The sequence below is a fragment of the Helobdella robusta genome (genome assembly GCF_000326865.2).
Source record: "Helobdella robusta unplaced genomic scaffold HELROscaffold_40, whole genome shotgun sequence".
Lineage (NCBI taxonomy): Eukaryota > Metazoa > Annelida > Clitellata > Rhynchobdellida > Glossiphoniidae > Helobdella > Helobdella robusta.
Window position 1 is genome coordinate 1,157,377 of NW_008704903.1, and position 16,975 is coordinate 1,174,351.

Genomic DNA, 16,975 nt, shown 5'->3' on the forward strand with positions numbered 1-16,975 from the left:
ACGAAAACTTAATAAAAATTTTCGTTACACTACGGTAGGTACAAAAAAGTTGAAACTTAGATTAACTTTTAAAAAGGTACCAAAACTTATTTTCCCACTAAATTTAATTCGGCTTAGGCTCTGAATGGGTTTTAGTTAGGCGTCACAGAAAAGTTAGTGTACGAATAAACTGAATTCACTTATTTTTACTATCTTTGTTCTCTCTAAATGCTATATAATCCATAATGAACGAAACAAAATCGCCATTTTCCGAAAATTCTTTCTACAAAAAAAGGCTCTCCACTTTACCGCGAAAGTTTGATTCCGATTTTTTGGATGTTCATTGCTTGACGCTCAGACCCGTCAAAGATTCGTTAAACTTGAATTTTTCTACCGCCGCCGATCCAACTGAATTATCTTCCTACGGCGACATCGCTACAAACGTTAGTGATCACAACTCGGGGATTGACCTGACCGCTGTGGCCATTACTACGTCGATTTCATCAACAACTGTATCTTCTCCGACCACGGACGCAGCTACAACAACCGCAGTCGTTACAACAACAACTGCAGCTACTACTGCCGCATTCATTTCAAAGATTGCTGCTGCTGTTAAAAACGCGACTTCAGTTACTTCATCATCCGAGGCCACAGCTGTCAACAAAGCTTCATCAAACGAGAACAAAAATTTGAACCCATCAACATCAGCAACGAACTTGGAAAGAAATTTCGAAGAAAATTTCACATTGTTGAAAAATTTCAATTGCAGTAAATTTTCAAATCCTTCAGAATTATTTGATTCTCTAGAATTTTACCAGACAAACTCAGTGAAAGAGACCAAAAAAATGAGTAGAAACCCAAAAAGAGTTAGTAAAGTTAGTAAAGGTTTCAAATCTGATGACGAAAGTGCCGACGAAGATTTGCCGTTAGGTAAGCTGTTAGGCAGAAAACCAAAAATTAGTAAAAATCTGGAGAATGTTTGTAGCAAAAGTTCATCAAAATTACCTCCAGCTAAGTCGTCATTGAGTAAAAAATCAGAAACGGCATCTACATCAAAAAATCTAAAACAAAAAAAATCAATTTTGATGGAGAATTCAGATAGTAATAAAAACAAAGTCGAGAGGACATCGAACGTTGGAAAAAAATCGGCAACCAAAAAACCCATCACTGATATCTCATCTCCAACAAAGAAGAGAGGAAGAAAAAGGAAGACAGAATCATCATCACTATCACCCCCAACATCGTCAGCACCAGCACGATCATCAACATCATCATCGTCACATACTCCAACTCTCAGTAAAGCTCTTCATGCTGATAATGATGGCAAAAAAGATGATGAGAAAAATGATGATGATGAAGATGATGGTAGAAATAAAAGTAGAAATAGAAAAAGACGTAGGACCAGTAACAATGATGATATCAAGAAGAACAAGAGTGATGATGGTACTGGCAATAATGGTAATGTTAGCCAGCATGGTGATACAAATGGTGATGGCAATGTTAAGAATGATATATCAGCAGCAAGTAATTCATTATCTTCATTGATACTATTTGTGTCTCCATCACCGACACAAGCTGAATCATCATCATCAGGGTCATCTGCAACTTCTTTATCATCAAAACTGCCCGCATCATCAACTTCATTCTCATTGGAAAGTGTCCCATCATCGTCTTCATTATCATTGGCTCTCACATCATCGTCCTCATTATCATTAGTTGTCACATCATCATCTTCATTCCCATTGGCTAGTATCATATCATCATCTTTATCCTCATTGGCTGACACATCATCGCCATTAATGCCATCATCATCATTACCTCCGCCAATGGAGAATAAAATTCCGCAGAAAAGAGGTCGTAAGCCGAAATCATCATCATTTCTATCACCTACTCCATCGTCATCATTATCATCGCCTCCTCTATCTTCTGCATCATTATCATCACCGCCAGCTTCATCCTCATCGCTATCAGTGTGTGGAAGAAAGCTTAGACCAAGAAAATCTTTAGTATTTAATGATGTTGATGTCGAAAAAACTACTACTACTACTACTGCTGCTGTTACTACAGCTGCTACTACTACTACAGCTTCTACTACAGATGCTACTATTATTGTAGCTGATGCTACTACGGCAGCTAATGCTACTACTTTTGATACTTACACTTTATCTGCTAATGAGTTCACCAATGTTTCTGATGGTATTATAAGTACTGTTGAAACACTCATCAACATTTCAGATGTTTCTTCAAGTAATTTTACTGCTACTACTACTACTGCGGCTGCTACTGCTGCTAAGACTGCGGCTTCTACGGCCACTACTACTACTGCTTCTTCTACCACTGCCCATGGAATTGTAAGCAATGGTTGTAATAGTACTTCTGCTACTGTTGAAACTTCTACCGTTCCTGAAGTCGTTGATATTGTCAGTATAAGTAGTATCGGTAGTAATGTTGAAGTTAGTAGTAATGTTGAAGTGTATGAAGATATTGGTAAAAGTTGTAGTAGCATTGATGATGAGAGGCTGGAAATGACCTCAGTAACAACAACAACAATTATGGTGATCCCTGTAGAGACGTCAACAACAACAACAGCAGTTATGAAGTCATCAACATCTGTGATGTCATCATCAACAACAGCTATGACAGCTTCAACAGCTATGACAACATCAGTAGCTGTGGCTTTAGCAGAACTGCCTGGAACATCCACTACAACAGCTATGACAGCAGTAACAGCAGCAGAGACTATGACGTCATCCACGACAACTGTAACGTCATTAGCACCAGGAACTCCATTAGCCCCTTCATTACCATTGCAAAAATCAACGACATTAACTTATACTGATACCGCTACCCTGGTTAACGTGACGTCAATACCAACATTGGTAGCGTCGACTGCAGCTTCATCGTCGACAATAACAGCAGCTGCTGCAGCAGCTTCTTCATCGTCACTTGAGGACTGCATACCAAGATCTCCAGGTGCAAGTATATTGAGGAAGAGAAAATTAGATGATAACTTATTTTCACCATCATCGTCGTCGTCTTTGTCATCTTCACCATCATCCAAGGTGACTGAATGATGATTCTGATGTTGCTAATAATAATGAAGTATTTATAATTATCTACTTATAATTTATTTATATTATTATAATTTGATTATAATTAACTATTTTTAACTGACCAATCAGAGAGTGGCATTTTCAGAAGTAGTGGAAACGTTGGAAATTCCCAGCTGCCTGGCCTATGGGGAATCTCCACGAAGGGCTCTACGTTCTAAAAATAGCCCTAACCCCAACAACAACAATAATAATAACGCTGATAACGTTGATAGTTCCAAGAGTAAAAGTGAATTAAGAGTAAAAAATGATGATGGTAACGATGATAATAATAACAACAACAACAATAATCAACTCTCTACTCTTGCAACAACAACAATTTCAAATAGTTTTGAATGTGACAACAGCAATAATACTAGCAAAAGTATAACAAATTCTGCCTCTACTATTTTTACCACTACTGCTTCTAGTACTACTACTACTACTACTACTACTAATACTACTACTAATAATAATAATAATGAAAGTAGTAATGATTGCAGTTGTAGCGGTAGTATGTATGTGTTTTCTGATTTGATGGCAAACAATACCCCTGTTGATCTTATCTTGCCAAAGCTTACTGCTGCTCCTTGGTTGGTTGGTTGGTTGGTTGGTTGGTTGAATGGTTGGTTGATTGGTAGGTTGGTTGATTGGTTGGTTGAATGGTTGGTAGGTTGGTTTTCAGATTTAATTGGTTGACTGATTGATTAACTTGTGTAATATTTATTCATTGAATATGCACAATTACCAATAATATTAATAGTAATAGTCGTAAATTATGTTAATTAACAGGCTCAGAGGTTTGAAGCAGCTACTTATTGCTAAAAATATCGACACGATCGGCCACTTAGCTTCACTGACGTCCGTCGAAGTCGAATGCCTACCTCTGCCTGTTCCTAAAATGTCCAGATTGCAAAAAGTTCTCAGAGACTGGAATGATGGTCAGCTTTTTAAGATCAGTAAAAGTGGGATAGTGTCGTCATTGTCATCGGCTACTGCATCATCAACCTCATCTATATTAGCTTCATCTTCGTCATCATTGTCTGCAGCAGCTATTGCGTCATCAACTACAACAACGTTGTCGTCGTCGTCGTCATCATTGTTAGTATCATCTTCGTTATCATCTTCATCAGCAGTAGTAACACCCACAACCATGTCATCCTCATTATCAGCGGCATCATCAACATTTTCTATTCTTTCTAACAACTGCGATGATAAAGTTATTAGGGGTAATAAGAATGATAAAAATGATGATGAAGAAGAAGCTGATGGCCATCCCTTCATTGGTAAAACAGCTGGTGGTGATGGCGCTAAACAAGCAGAGGATAAAAACAATGATGATGAAAATGACGTCATCAACGATTATAATAATAATAATATTAAAACTAACAACAGTGATGACGACGACGATCAAGATACAATTATGAATGAAATTGTTGAGATTTTCATCTTTGATGAAAAATATAGTAGTTCCGATGATACTACTGATAATTTAGATAAAATTAGTAATAATGATGATAATGACGACTTGACCACTACTACTACTGCTGCTGTTGCTGCTGCAGCTACTACTAGTACTTTTACTACTACTATGATCGCTAATAACATTGACAAAAATACCGCTGCTTTAATTAGTATGCCAGCCCCTATTTATACTTCATCTTTTTCATCTGATATAATTAGCTGTTTTACTTCTATTATCAATTATGCTACTTCTACTACTACTGCTACTTCTACTACTACTGCTACTTCTACTGCTACTGCTACTGTCGCTACTACTTCTACTATTGATATTACCGCAAGTATTTGTAATGATAGTTCTAGTGAGAGAACTCTTAACAATCACATTTTTTCTGACGTTTCTACTGACGCCACCGAGTTTAGTAATATTGTTAATAGTGATTCTAGAGATGCTATCAATGATACTACTACTTGGAATGATGATACTTTCAGTAATGCTACTTCTAATGATACTACTATTGATGATACTAACAAAGATACGGCTATGGAAACAAATGATGCTGGCGTCAACACAGACTGTGTTAATGGTAATAATAATGGTAATGAAATCATTTTCATCAGCCAAATTGATTATTTAGATGATACCCACAATGATACTACTGGGGATACTAATACAAACATAGACACAGATGATGCCAATAATGAGGATAACAATGGAACTAGTTTCACTGACGTATCGAACGGATTAGACAATTTGTTTAATAGTTTCACGAGTAGCACTAATCAACTAACCAGGCATGAAGTGCTAAAGTTATACCCTAGGTTTATGAGGCTTCAATCTCTCTTTAATGATTTGGTCTACGAAAAGTGTCTTTTGAATGATTGAAAAGATGGGTTAATTTGCTGGTTGGCTGGTTAATTTGGCTGATTGAATGACTGGTTAATTTGGCTGATTGAATGACTGGTTAATTTGGCTGATTGAATGACTGGTTAATTTGGCTGATTGTATGACTGGTTAATTTGACTGATTGTATGACTGGTTAATTTGGCTGATTGAATGACTGGTTGGTTTATTGATCGAATTGATTTGGCTCATGGTGCGGTTATGATGATTGTAACATCGATGGTGATGATGATATCAATGAGAATGACGACGAGGATGATGTGATTATTATTCAATCAATACCGTATTGGTGTTTATTTGGAAACCGCCCAAAACTTTCGTTATTATTACAACGGAGGGCACGCAGCATGCATGCAACACGTTCATACAAGATGTATGTGTACGTGTTTGCCGAAGTTTTCTTCTCTGTGTATTTGCATGCATGTATTGCTTATGTTTATATGAAAGAGTGAGAGAGAGAGAGAGAGAGGGAAGTGATTGTATTAATGGATGCATCGCATGTTTATACCTAGGACGTACTTGAATTAATTCAGATATACATGTTATATATATTTTTCTTGCATGTATCTTAACAATAATGTAGATATTGCATCTTTATTTTTCTTTCTTTTTGTCTTACGCTCAGTAGATAACTTGCTTACTTAGTATTCATTATATTTAACAAAATACGTCTTAATACAACATTCGCTAACGAATATTTACGACTAAATTATAATAATATTCATTTATTGCATGGAAACATTGCCATTATGTATTTATTGTGTTTAATGCGTCTTATTCCGCCCAACTCGTTAGCTTATATTTTATTTCATGTGCGTCATGCTGTTATAAAAATTACTAGGCCCTATATACAGATTATGCCATGGTTATACTGCTATTTTAACGCAAAAATTTAATGTAATTCATCGAACAAAATGCTAAATACTCATGGAAATGTAATCAATAGAGTAAATACTAAATAGTCTTTAAAAAAGTTTTAAAATACTAGATTGATGCTTCCAGATATAAATACTATTAAATTAAGCATTTGATACTTAACGCTGGTGCCACTAATTCATAATGTAAACCACACCCAAATAAAAACCTTTGATCTAAGTGCTACAGTCTATTTAGAATTAATTAACCACATCCTAAATGCGACCATGGAGAAAAAACTAACATTCAAGCTAACACAACTACACATTCCAGTTAATTTTACAAAGTTAAAACCCAAAGACAAAGCTTTATCGTCACAAATATAATCTATTTTATTCAACTGGAAAAAACTAATTTACATTAACTACTATTTGTATGAATGTTTCATTTGAATGTTCTATTGAAAATGTTTCATCAAGAGGTAAAATTTTTCATCAAAGATATCAACCAGATATTTTTTAACCATTGAAAGTGGCAATAAACTTTACACATAAGTAACATTAAAGTAGTGAAGGTAGATTGATAATGTAAGTTGTAACGTGACGAGTAACATCCCAAGCTCACTAATTCAAACAAAATTTTTTTGGATAAATATAAACAATTATGAAATGTAAACTCCAAATCAGTTATTTCATCAAAGTAGGAACGGATCACATGTAAATGACAATGTACTACAGACAAGCCTATCAGGAAAATGTAAAAAATTTAAGTATAAACGATTAAAAACAGATTTTTGTGACATACTGTCTAAAAAACATATACGTACAACAGACATATAAATTATATCTCTATATAAATATTTTATAGCAATAAAAATTAATAAACCAAACATGAAATAACTACAAAATGTGTTTTCAATTGTTATTGTGTGTAACTGTAACATTTTAATTGAATAATTAATTAATTAATTAAGTCGGGATGACGTCAGTTAACTATTCGTTATTTTCCCTTCTTCTTGTCACCCTTGGCGGCCGCCGGCTTCTTCTCACCCTCAGCTTTCGCCTTATCTCCTGCTGGCTTATCGGCCTTTTTGTCGTCGCCCTTGGCAGCTCCTTCCTTCTTTTTTGGTGGCATTTTCTGAAATTTTCACTATATATAAGAACATATTTCACAAATAAATTTGTTAAAACGCGTTTCATCCTAATTACAAATTAGTATTTTACTACTAACTACTGAATGGGGTGAATGTTGTTATGCGTCTCAACTCGAGTTTTAAGCAAATTAACAATTTAAAGACTTTTGTATACGTTAAAATATTGCTTTAAATTTGTAATTCGCAATATTTCATCTGTCAGCAGTGGCGCAACATGAAGAATTACACACGTATTGAAATTAAATTGAATTAAAAATTATTTCAAAATGGCGCCCTCAAGTGAAACAGGTGAAAAACAAAATTTCCTGAACTTAATGAGAAAAACCAACTAAAAATGCGAAAACAATCAAAAGTTAACTAATTATCGAATTATTACCTCTAAAACCGGTACTTTAAACTTCAAAAATGACAAAAAACTGACTTTTGACACAAAACTCGCAGCGAAAATGGAATTGAAAAATCTAGAACAACCTCAGAGCGAACGAACGTTATTTGTATCTAATGGCAACTACCGGCTTTAGGGCTATTTATAGTTTCAAGCTTTTAGTAGCGTTAGGGCGGAGTTATGTTAATTAAAAAGCTTGCAAGGTCAAGTTATGCATACGTAATAAGCTTTTTAGCTCACCACTGGTAGTTAAGGAGGTCAAGTTGTGCTTGCATAATGAGCCGATACATATTCATTACAATTGTTTTAGAGGTCTTTTCACCTCGTCTTGTCACGCGAAAGAACGAAAGACATTGAATACAGTTGTAATTTAATTTCTTGAAAAACCTCATGATACTGATTGAAATTGAACTTTAGTGAATAAAATGACGCAAAAATCTCAATAAGTTTGATGTTTATTATGCTTTTTTATTTGCCATAACGTTAAAATATTGAATATTGCTTGATACTACGTTGTTATACGCTAACTTTATAAATTAGCACAAATTAGTGAAAATAAAAACGGTAATATTTAGCGATTTCTGCCATCAAACATCACCAATCTAGCGAAATTTGAGAACAAGGCAGTGTACGATGAAGCTGTAGCAGCAGAACAACAGTAGACAAGAAAGGCATTCCTCACGTAGTATTACATAGTATACATTACATACAAAAGTAAAATAAGCAGGTATGGGTATGAATAGGAGTATATAGGCCATACATGCATACCTACACGTACACGTTTTTCTACATTTTACACGTGTACACACGAGTGCACATAAGCATTTTAAACCCACGACATGATACATTCATTTCCCATAAGCAATCATATCAAAGGTATTTTTAAACCGGTTAGGGCAGATTTATATAAATATTAATAAGCTTCTTACTATTAACAAAGCAACATATCAATATTAATGAGATTATTTATAGGCATTTTGAAGTAGTTATGTTTTTCCCAAAATTAATGAAGTGATCTCGTTTCGACGCCTTGCTCGATAACGAGTTAAGAATGAACGAATGAATGAATGGTCTAACAATTTTAACCGCCAATACTTGAAACACACACACACAACAACACATATACACATTTAACAAGTTTAATATATAAAACTACACTAAACAGAACATAACTCTAAACATAAACACACAAGGCAACTGTTTCTATCCATTCCATTCATCGTCAAATTAGCATTTACCCAAGTGTTAATATTAACATTATTAATATTATGTTCGAATAATTATTCAAAATTTATTTATTTATATAAATAATTATCACATTTTCACTAATTCCTATTTGTTAGTAATGGAATTGCCCCCAGACGATTCTGACCAATCGTCGTCATCCTTGCAGGCATAACATCGGAACTGTGGCACGATATTTTTTTTTTAAAAAGATATAAATTTATAAACACAGACACAGACACACACACACAGAAGATACAACTCCCACACAGACACACACACACACACACACACACAAACAGACACACACAGAAGATACAACTCCCACACAGACTCACACACACACACAAACAGACATACAGACACACACAGAAGATACAACTCCAACACATACAATTTTTTTTTGAAAAAAGATATAAATTTATAAACACAGACACACACACACACACAGACACACAAACACACACACGCACACGCACACATACAAACCCCGATGTCAATCCAACAACCAGGACAGTAGGTAGCCTTACACAGAAAAGTAGGGCAGTGTTTGAAATGTCGAGTCTCTTTATCCTTACATATGGTGCATTCCTGGAGGCCAAGCCCCAAATGAGTTAGCCATTCAAAATAGCCAGGAAAAGCATATCGAAGTGACAGGAAAAATCCAATTGGAAGCTGTTCAAGGATTATTATTATTACTATCATTGTTAATAACATTATTACTATTATTTATTAGTATTAATATAAAAAAAACAACAATTAACATACAACTAAGTAATTATTATGCATCTAACTTTGATTGACGTTGAAATAAAAAAAAAATCTCTAGCCCAATCTAATCAATACAACTATTACAAATACTACAACTACATAATTAAATAATAACACAAATTAATAAACACATAAATCAATAAATACATAAGTTAATAAATACATAAATTAATTAATTAATTAATTAACATACAGTAAACTTGTCCTCTTTGATATTCCTCCTAACGGTATGTCTGCACTGATGGTTGTAGCAAATCCTTTTCTTCAGCAGGTCATTGTACACGTACAAGGTTCGCTTCTTGGCTCTCTGTATAAATCAAATCAAATTTGTATATATATAGCGCTAATTTTAATAATTGCATCTCATCAGCGCTCTCCTAGTATGAAGCATGTTGAAAGCGAAGCCATCATCAAACACACACAAACAAACAAACACAGAGAGAGAGAGAAACAGAAACACACACACACAGACACACGAACCTTTCTGTAGAAGAAGCCAGCGATGACGTGGGAGAACTTCTTGAGATGCGGCTCGACGAAGAAGAAGCCAAAGATGATCACCATGAAACCGTAAACCTCGAAAAAGGCTGAGGCTTGTGTAAATGTTGGGACTGGCAGGCAAACTGATTGATTGATTGATTGAAAAAGTTGACTGATTGATTGATTGAAAAGGTTGACTGATTGATTGATTGAAAAGGTTAACTGATTGATTGATTGATTGAAAAGGTTAACTGATTGATTGATTGGAATGATAGATTTAATTCGATACACTGATTGGTTGATTGATTGAAAAAGTTGACTGACTGATTGATTGGAATGATTGATTTAATCGGTTAATTAGATAAACTGATTGGTTGATTGATTAAAAAAGTTGACTGATTGATTGCTGGGTAAGGAATCAATTGAATGATTGATAGTGACTAAGCGGTTGAACTTCTAACTCCGATTAGTGGTCTCAACGTAAAGATGCTTCTTATTATTCATTCCTTGAGTGAAAAACCGAAAGACTTGAGCCATGAAGCCAGTACCCGTTATCTTCAACTCGAACTGTGAGTAACCTATGTATGTGTGTATGTATGTATGTGCGTGTGTATGTATGTATGTATGAGCGTGTGTATGTGTGTATGTATGTATATATGTATTCAGTTCAATTCAACTCAATTCAATTCAATTGATCTCAATTCAGTTCAATGTATGTATGTGTGTATGTATGTATGTATGTTTCTTTGTATGTATGTATGTATGTTTCTTTGTATGTATGTATGTATGTATGTTTCTTTGTATGTATGTATGTATGTTTCTTTGTATGTATGTATGTATGTTTCTTTGTATGTATGTATGTATGTTTCTTTGTATGTATGTATGTATGTATGTTTCTTTGTATGTATGTATGTATGTATGTTTCTTTGTATGTATGTATGTATGTGCGTACCTTTATGTATGTAGTCAATGGCGGCATAGGTCCTAAAGAGCTGTAGTAGGCAGGCGAAGCAATAGTCGACAGCGAAGCCAACGAGAAAGTAGAGTGCGAACGTTATTAACTGAGATGCACTTTTCATCTTAAAATTATAATTATTACGAATAATTATAGTTATTATTATGTATAATTAATATCAATTAATTAATATTAATTTTAGTAGCTCACTCACTCACCCAGTCGTTCATTATCATTCATTGATTTACTCACTGATTCGCGCTTTTATTCACTCAACCATTTTATTTATTTCTTCACTAACTCATTCTCACATTCATTCGTCCATCCATCCATTCATTCATCCATTCATTCATTCATTCATTCATCCATTCACTCATTCATTCATTCGTCCATTCATTCACTTACTCACCAGGTTCATCATTTGTTTGAAGGTTATTTTGTGATCGAACATTTCAGTAACTTCCAACTTTTCCATGTTTTTCAACGGCATAAGAAATTGTTTCATCTACAATAAAACAAAAGCTATTGGTTAATGAATGAAAAAAAATCAATCAAACAGCAAGCCAATCAATCAACCAGTCAACCAATCAATCAATCAATTAACTAGCCAATCGATCAATCAATCGATCAATGAATCCATCAATCGATCAATCAATCAATCAATCAGCCAATCAGTCAACTAACCATAAGCTTCCTCCTATTGTCGATGTGAATGAAATATGAATCGACATAGTTATTGTCGAATGTTATCACTGTTATAAACTTATCCAAATAGCTCTGACACCTAAATAACACAAAGAAAAGAAACATTACCACAAATATAATGAAAAACCACCCAAACATACAACAAAAACCACCAAAGGTACAACAAAAACCACCAAAGGTACAACAAAAACCACCAAAGATACAACAAAAAACCCAAAGATTAATCGACAAAAATCACCCATTCATATAATAAAGATACATAAACATGATTGATTTGATACTATCAATTTCATGATACACTTTCGAAAAAATTCCAACAAAAATAACAAAAGATACAACAACAAAAAAAAACCATCAAAGATATACGAACTCGTATAGGAGATACACAAACATGACGGGTATCAATCTAATGATACACTTTTGGAAGAATTCCAACAGGAGAGTCTTGAACATCTGGGCTTCCTTGGCGACAGCTTCCACTTGATCGCCCGTCACCACCATCGTCACCTCTCCCTCATCTACATCTGGGACCTAGAAAGAGTGAGAAAAAAATATGAGAGCGAGAGAGAGAGAGAAAGAGAGAGATGATTGATTGATTGAGAAAGTGAAAGATAAATAGAAATAGACTAGAGATAGATAACAGATTTCAACAAGAAAAAAAAATAGATAGATAGATAAATAGATAGATAGATAGATAGAGAGAGAGATAGATAGATAGATAGATAGATAGATAGATAGATAGATAGATAGATAGATAGATAGATAGATAGATAGATAGATAGATAGATAGACATGAATAAAGAGAGGGATAGAAAGAAAGAGGTAGAGAAAGAATATGCAAAATAAAAACAGCATGCAGAGCCGACATACCTCATATTGAAATCTGGCTTCAGCCTTATTGAAAAACTCATCGATGAGCTCCCTTATCTTAAGGAACTGCTCGCTGTAACTGTTCGGATCGAGATCCAGTCCAATCTCGCCACATGTGAATCCCAAGTATTTTTTTGGCACTATATCGTAAGTAGGAGTATTTCATTCTATAAAGATAATGAGAGAGAGAGAGAGAGAGAGAGAGAGAGAGAAAGAGAGAGAGAAAGAGAGAAAGAAAGAGCGAGAAAGAGACAGAGAGAGAAAGAGAGAAAGAAAGAGCGAGAAAGAGAGAGAGAGAGAGAGAGAGAGAGAGAGAGAGAGAGAGAGAGAGAGAGAAGGAAATATAGACATAGAGTGATCGCCCTCGTTGAGAACAAGAAAACACACCCCACTCTCACACACACACACACAAACAAACACATACATACACAAACACACACACACAAACAAACACACATACACACACAAATACAAACTCTTATTAACAGAGCATCTGTTGAGGCACATTAGGACCAGGCAGATGATGCAGAAGATAACTAAGATGAATACGCACATCACCACCACCATCGTCCATAACTTTTCACATTGGGTCTGAGCTTGCTCCAAAAAATCTTTTCAAAATAATTTTCATCATTACGTCATAATCGTTACGTCACGCTTATCATACCATAATTTATGATACCATGATCCTTAAATGATTATAATAATAGTAATTACCAAAAAAAAAAAAAACAAAAAAAAAAAGTGATATCATTACGACGTCATAATTGACACGACGTACTTATCATACCACAATCGCTACGTCATCGGTGACAATGATAGTAAAAAAAAAAAACTCGGTGACCTTGACATTGGCACCTGATCTCGATCAGCATGTGGACGACCTTCCTCTTGAGGCCCTCTTTATATTCGGCGTTTTTCTTATCCTTTGCCTCTTTGGCGGCCTTCTCGATTAAATTTTCCCCCGTGTCGTTGTCATCTTCCTCCTTGTACTCTGCACTCACATCCTGTCAATCAATTGCTATCCCTCTTTATTTATTGTGATTTACAATCCTATACAATTCACACATATACACACAGGCACATACGTACACACACACACACACAGGCACATACACACACATACGCACACACATAGGCACATAGGCACACCCATACCCTGCATCATCATCTCTTCGTCATAATTTCCAACGATCTCAATTATCATTATTATCATCATCATAATATATTATTTATTATCATGATATATTATTTTATCATGATTGTCGAAATATATCTCATCGTAAGTGTTGTCACTTTCAAAGGTACCAGAAACAACAACACCATCACATAAATTGCACGTCACAAGCTAGGAGTACTTTGCTTTTGAACCTGGTCACCGCAGTAGCACAGCCAGGCGCCTTAACCAGTACCCTGTCGATCCTATCATCATCATCATCATCACCACCTCTTTTTCTCCCTCTTCCTCTTCGTACTCTTCCTCCTCCTCCTCATCTTTTTCTTTGTTTTCTTCATCTTTATACACCTCGTCCATTGTTTTAGTCAGAGCGTGCTCCATCTATAATAATAATAATTATTATTATTATGAACAATAATAATTATTATAAATAAAAATTATTATTATAAATAGTAGTTATTATGAATGAATAATAATTATTATGAATAATAATTATTATAAATAATGATTGACAGATTTGATAATGATAATAGTAATAGTAGTAATAGTTACGACGATGATCAATCAATCATTCAATCAACACTTCACTTGTTATCGGTATATTCATAATAATAACTATAGATAACGAAATATATTATAAATAATAATAATAACAATTGACGAATTTAATAATAATAAATAATAATAAACAAATAAATAAAATAAAATAAATTAATTAATAATAATAATAATGGTAATAACGATAATAACCTTATCGATATACTGCCTCATCTGATCACCAACTTTCATTAACTCGTCTAGGAACCTGTCCTGGTTTTTCTGAATAACAACAACAAAAATAATAAACATAAACATACACACAGGCATACAATACAATATACATACAGACAAAAACATACAAACATACGTACAACGACTTATACAAATACAAATCGATATTCATTGTAGGATGTGCTTTCCTTCTGATTTTGTTTGCATATATACAAACAAACAAGCATACATACATACATACAAACAAACATACATACATACATACATACATACATACAAACGCATACGCACATACAAACAAACATATACACATACCACTAATGCAATGAGTATATCAAGCATAGGAATGAATTTGATGGTCAGGAACATTTTGGTTTGGTTTTTGATGAGGTTAAAGCCGCACATGAAACCTCTGAAAACTTCATGGCCATTGCATAATAGTGAGCCTAATGGTCCTGTTTGAATTTATGTGCGTGTTAGTTTGTTTCTTTGTTTGTGTGTGTGTGTGTGTGTCCGTGAATATACGAACGGACAAATATATAAATGAATGGATGAACGAGCAAGCAAATGAACTGATCTACCATAAAATGAATGAACGAACATGTGAATGATTGAATAAACCAATCAATCAATCAACCAATCAATCGAATGAACGAATCAATCAATCAATCAGCTGACCACAACCAACCCGAGAGAAGAATTAGAAATAGGAGGAGGTATAGGTATAGCCGCCCGAAGTTTCCAAACATGATGGGCAGCATCAGGCAGGTGATGCACCTCATGCCCACTGACCATGCAAAAGCAATGGCATAACTCAACACGAATCCTAATGCAAACTGCAACCTGTGCGTAAGTATGTATGTATGTATGTTTGTATGCGTGTACGCATATGCTTTTTCTGTTTGTATGTATGTATGTATGTACGTCAAACGGCATTATGCAAATTACTATGATGACCTAGTACTAACTACTAATATTCGATTGCCGTGATTACTTATTTCTACCACTACTGATGATACTAAGAGTATTATAGTTCAGTAATAATGATGGAAATACCTCAAGGATGCTGGTTCAAGTTCCATATGGGACAGACAGGCGTAGTACAACACTGTTGAAATAGTAGGAATCAAACCAATCAATCAATCAATCAATCAATCAATCAATCAATTACTCAATCAGCTAGTCAACGAAACAACCAGCCAATCCATCAAACTTACAGCTGCCAGCTAAAATGCCAACAGGAAAGCCAAGCAATATTTTGATGACCTTGAACTCCTCGGGGTCACTGAATATGAATCGTTCCAGGAAGGTCATTTTGGCCAGGTCTTCTCTCTCTTTTTTTTCAAATAAAAAAATGTTTTTATTTTAATAATGGTAAAAAAATAGTGAATATAATAATAGAAAATCAATGAATCAAACCAACCAAGAAACCAATAAAATAGCCAATAAGTCAACCAATCAACTAAATAATCAAACATTCAGAAAATCAACATCAATCGACATACTAATCAATATATCAATCAGCTAATCAAAAAAAAAAAAACAAAAAAAAAAATAACTTTGTCTCCATCTTTTTTGTAGCCACTCCTTCTTGGCAGATTCACTGTCATCGGGTTTGCTTTCTTTCTCACCTTTAGCCTAGTTCCATCATTATTAATTTATTATTAACTATTACTGTCTATTACTAACTATAATAAAAAGTAATAAAACATTGTTAAAGAATAGTTTTACAATGAAAGGAAATTGAAAATTACTACAGAAACAGCAGTTTTTAATCAATTTATTCTGACATAACTTACTTTATCATCATCATCATCGTCATCCTTATCATCATCATCCACTGTAAACATATCATCAACATCGTCGTCATCATCATCAGATCTATTTTTAGGCATTTTCAGGATAGTCAGGGGTCTTTGACTCTTATGTTAATCAGCTCTGCCTGTATGTCATTTTGAGTGACAAAAAAAATAAATGAATAACAATGATTTAGTAGAAAATTATAGATTGATATAATTATTATATTAAAATATATGTGATAATATGTTGAATTATATCAAAAGTTGTTCATCTATTCTTTTGAACTATCAAGTTGGCTGTTGAATTATTAATGTTAATCAAAACGCCAGAATACCAAAACCATCTATCTATCTATCTATCTATCTATCTATCTATCTATCTATCTATCTATCTATC

At 34.2% G+C, this 16,975-nt stretch overlaps 2 protein-coding genes across 2 annotated transcripts; one reads left to right on the forward strand and one right to left on the reverse strand.

Annotated features, from left to right (window-relative positions):
* Positions 1-224: 224 nt before the first annotated feature.
* Positions 225-6,674, forward strand: HELRODRAFT_176987 (hypothetical protein; the record flags this gene model as incomplete). The annotated part of the gene is made up of 6 exons (XM_009025206.1): positions 225-1,836; positions 1,930-3,041; positions 3,162-3,345; positions 3,920-4,009; positions 4,241-4,870; positions 6,622-6,674. The coding sequence occupies 6 exons, from the start codon at positions 225-227 to the stop codon at positions 6,672-6,674; spliced, it is 3,681 nt and encodes a 1,226-aa protein (XP_009023454.1).
* A 2,484-nt stretch (positions 6,675-9,158) lies between these two features.
* Positions 9,159-16,674, reverse strand: HELRODRAFT_176988 (hypothetical protein; the record flags this gene model as incomplete). Its single annotated transcript, XM_009025207.1, has 15 exons — positions 9,159-9,233; positions 9,540-9,725; positions 10,015-10,128; positions 10,302-10,414; positions 11,254-11,372; positions 12,353-12,492; positions 12,832-12,971; positions 13,676-13,838; positions 14,279-14,389; positions 14,759-14,827; positions 15,095-15,191; positions 15,527-15,622; positions 16,053-16,113; positions 16,339-16,417; positions 16,579-16,674. The coding sequence occupies 15 exons, from the start codon at positions 16,672-16,674 to the stop codon at positions 9,159-9,161; spliced, it is 1,659 nt and encodes a 552-aa protein (XP_009023455.1).
* Positions 16,675-16,975: the final 301 nt, after the last annotated feature.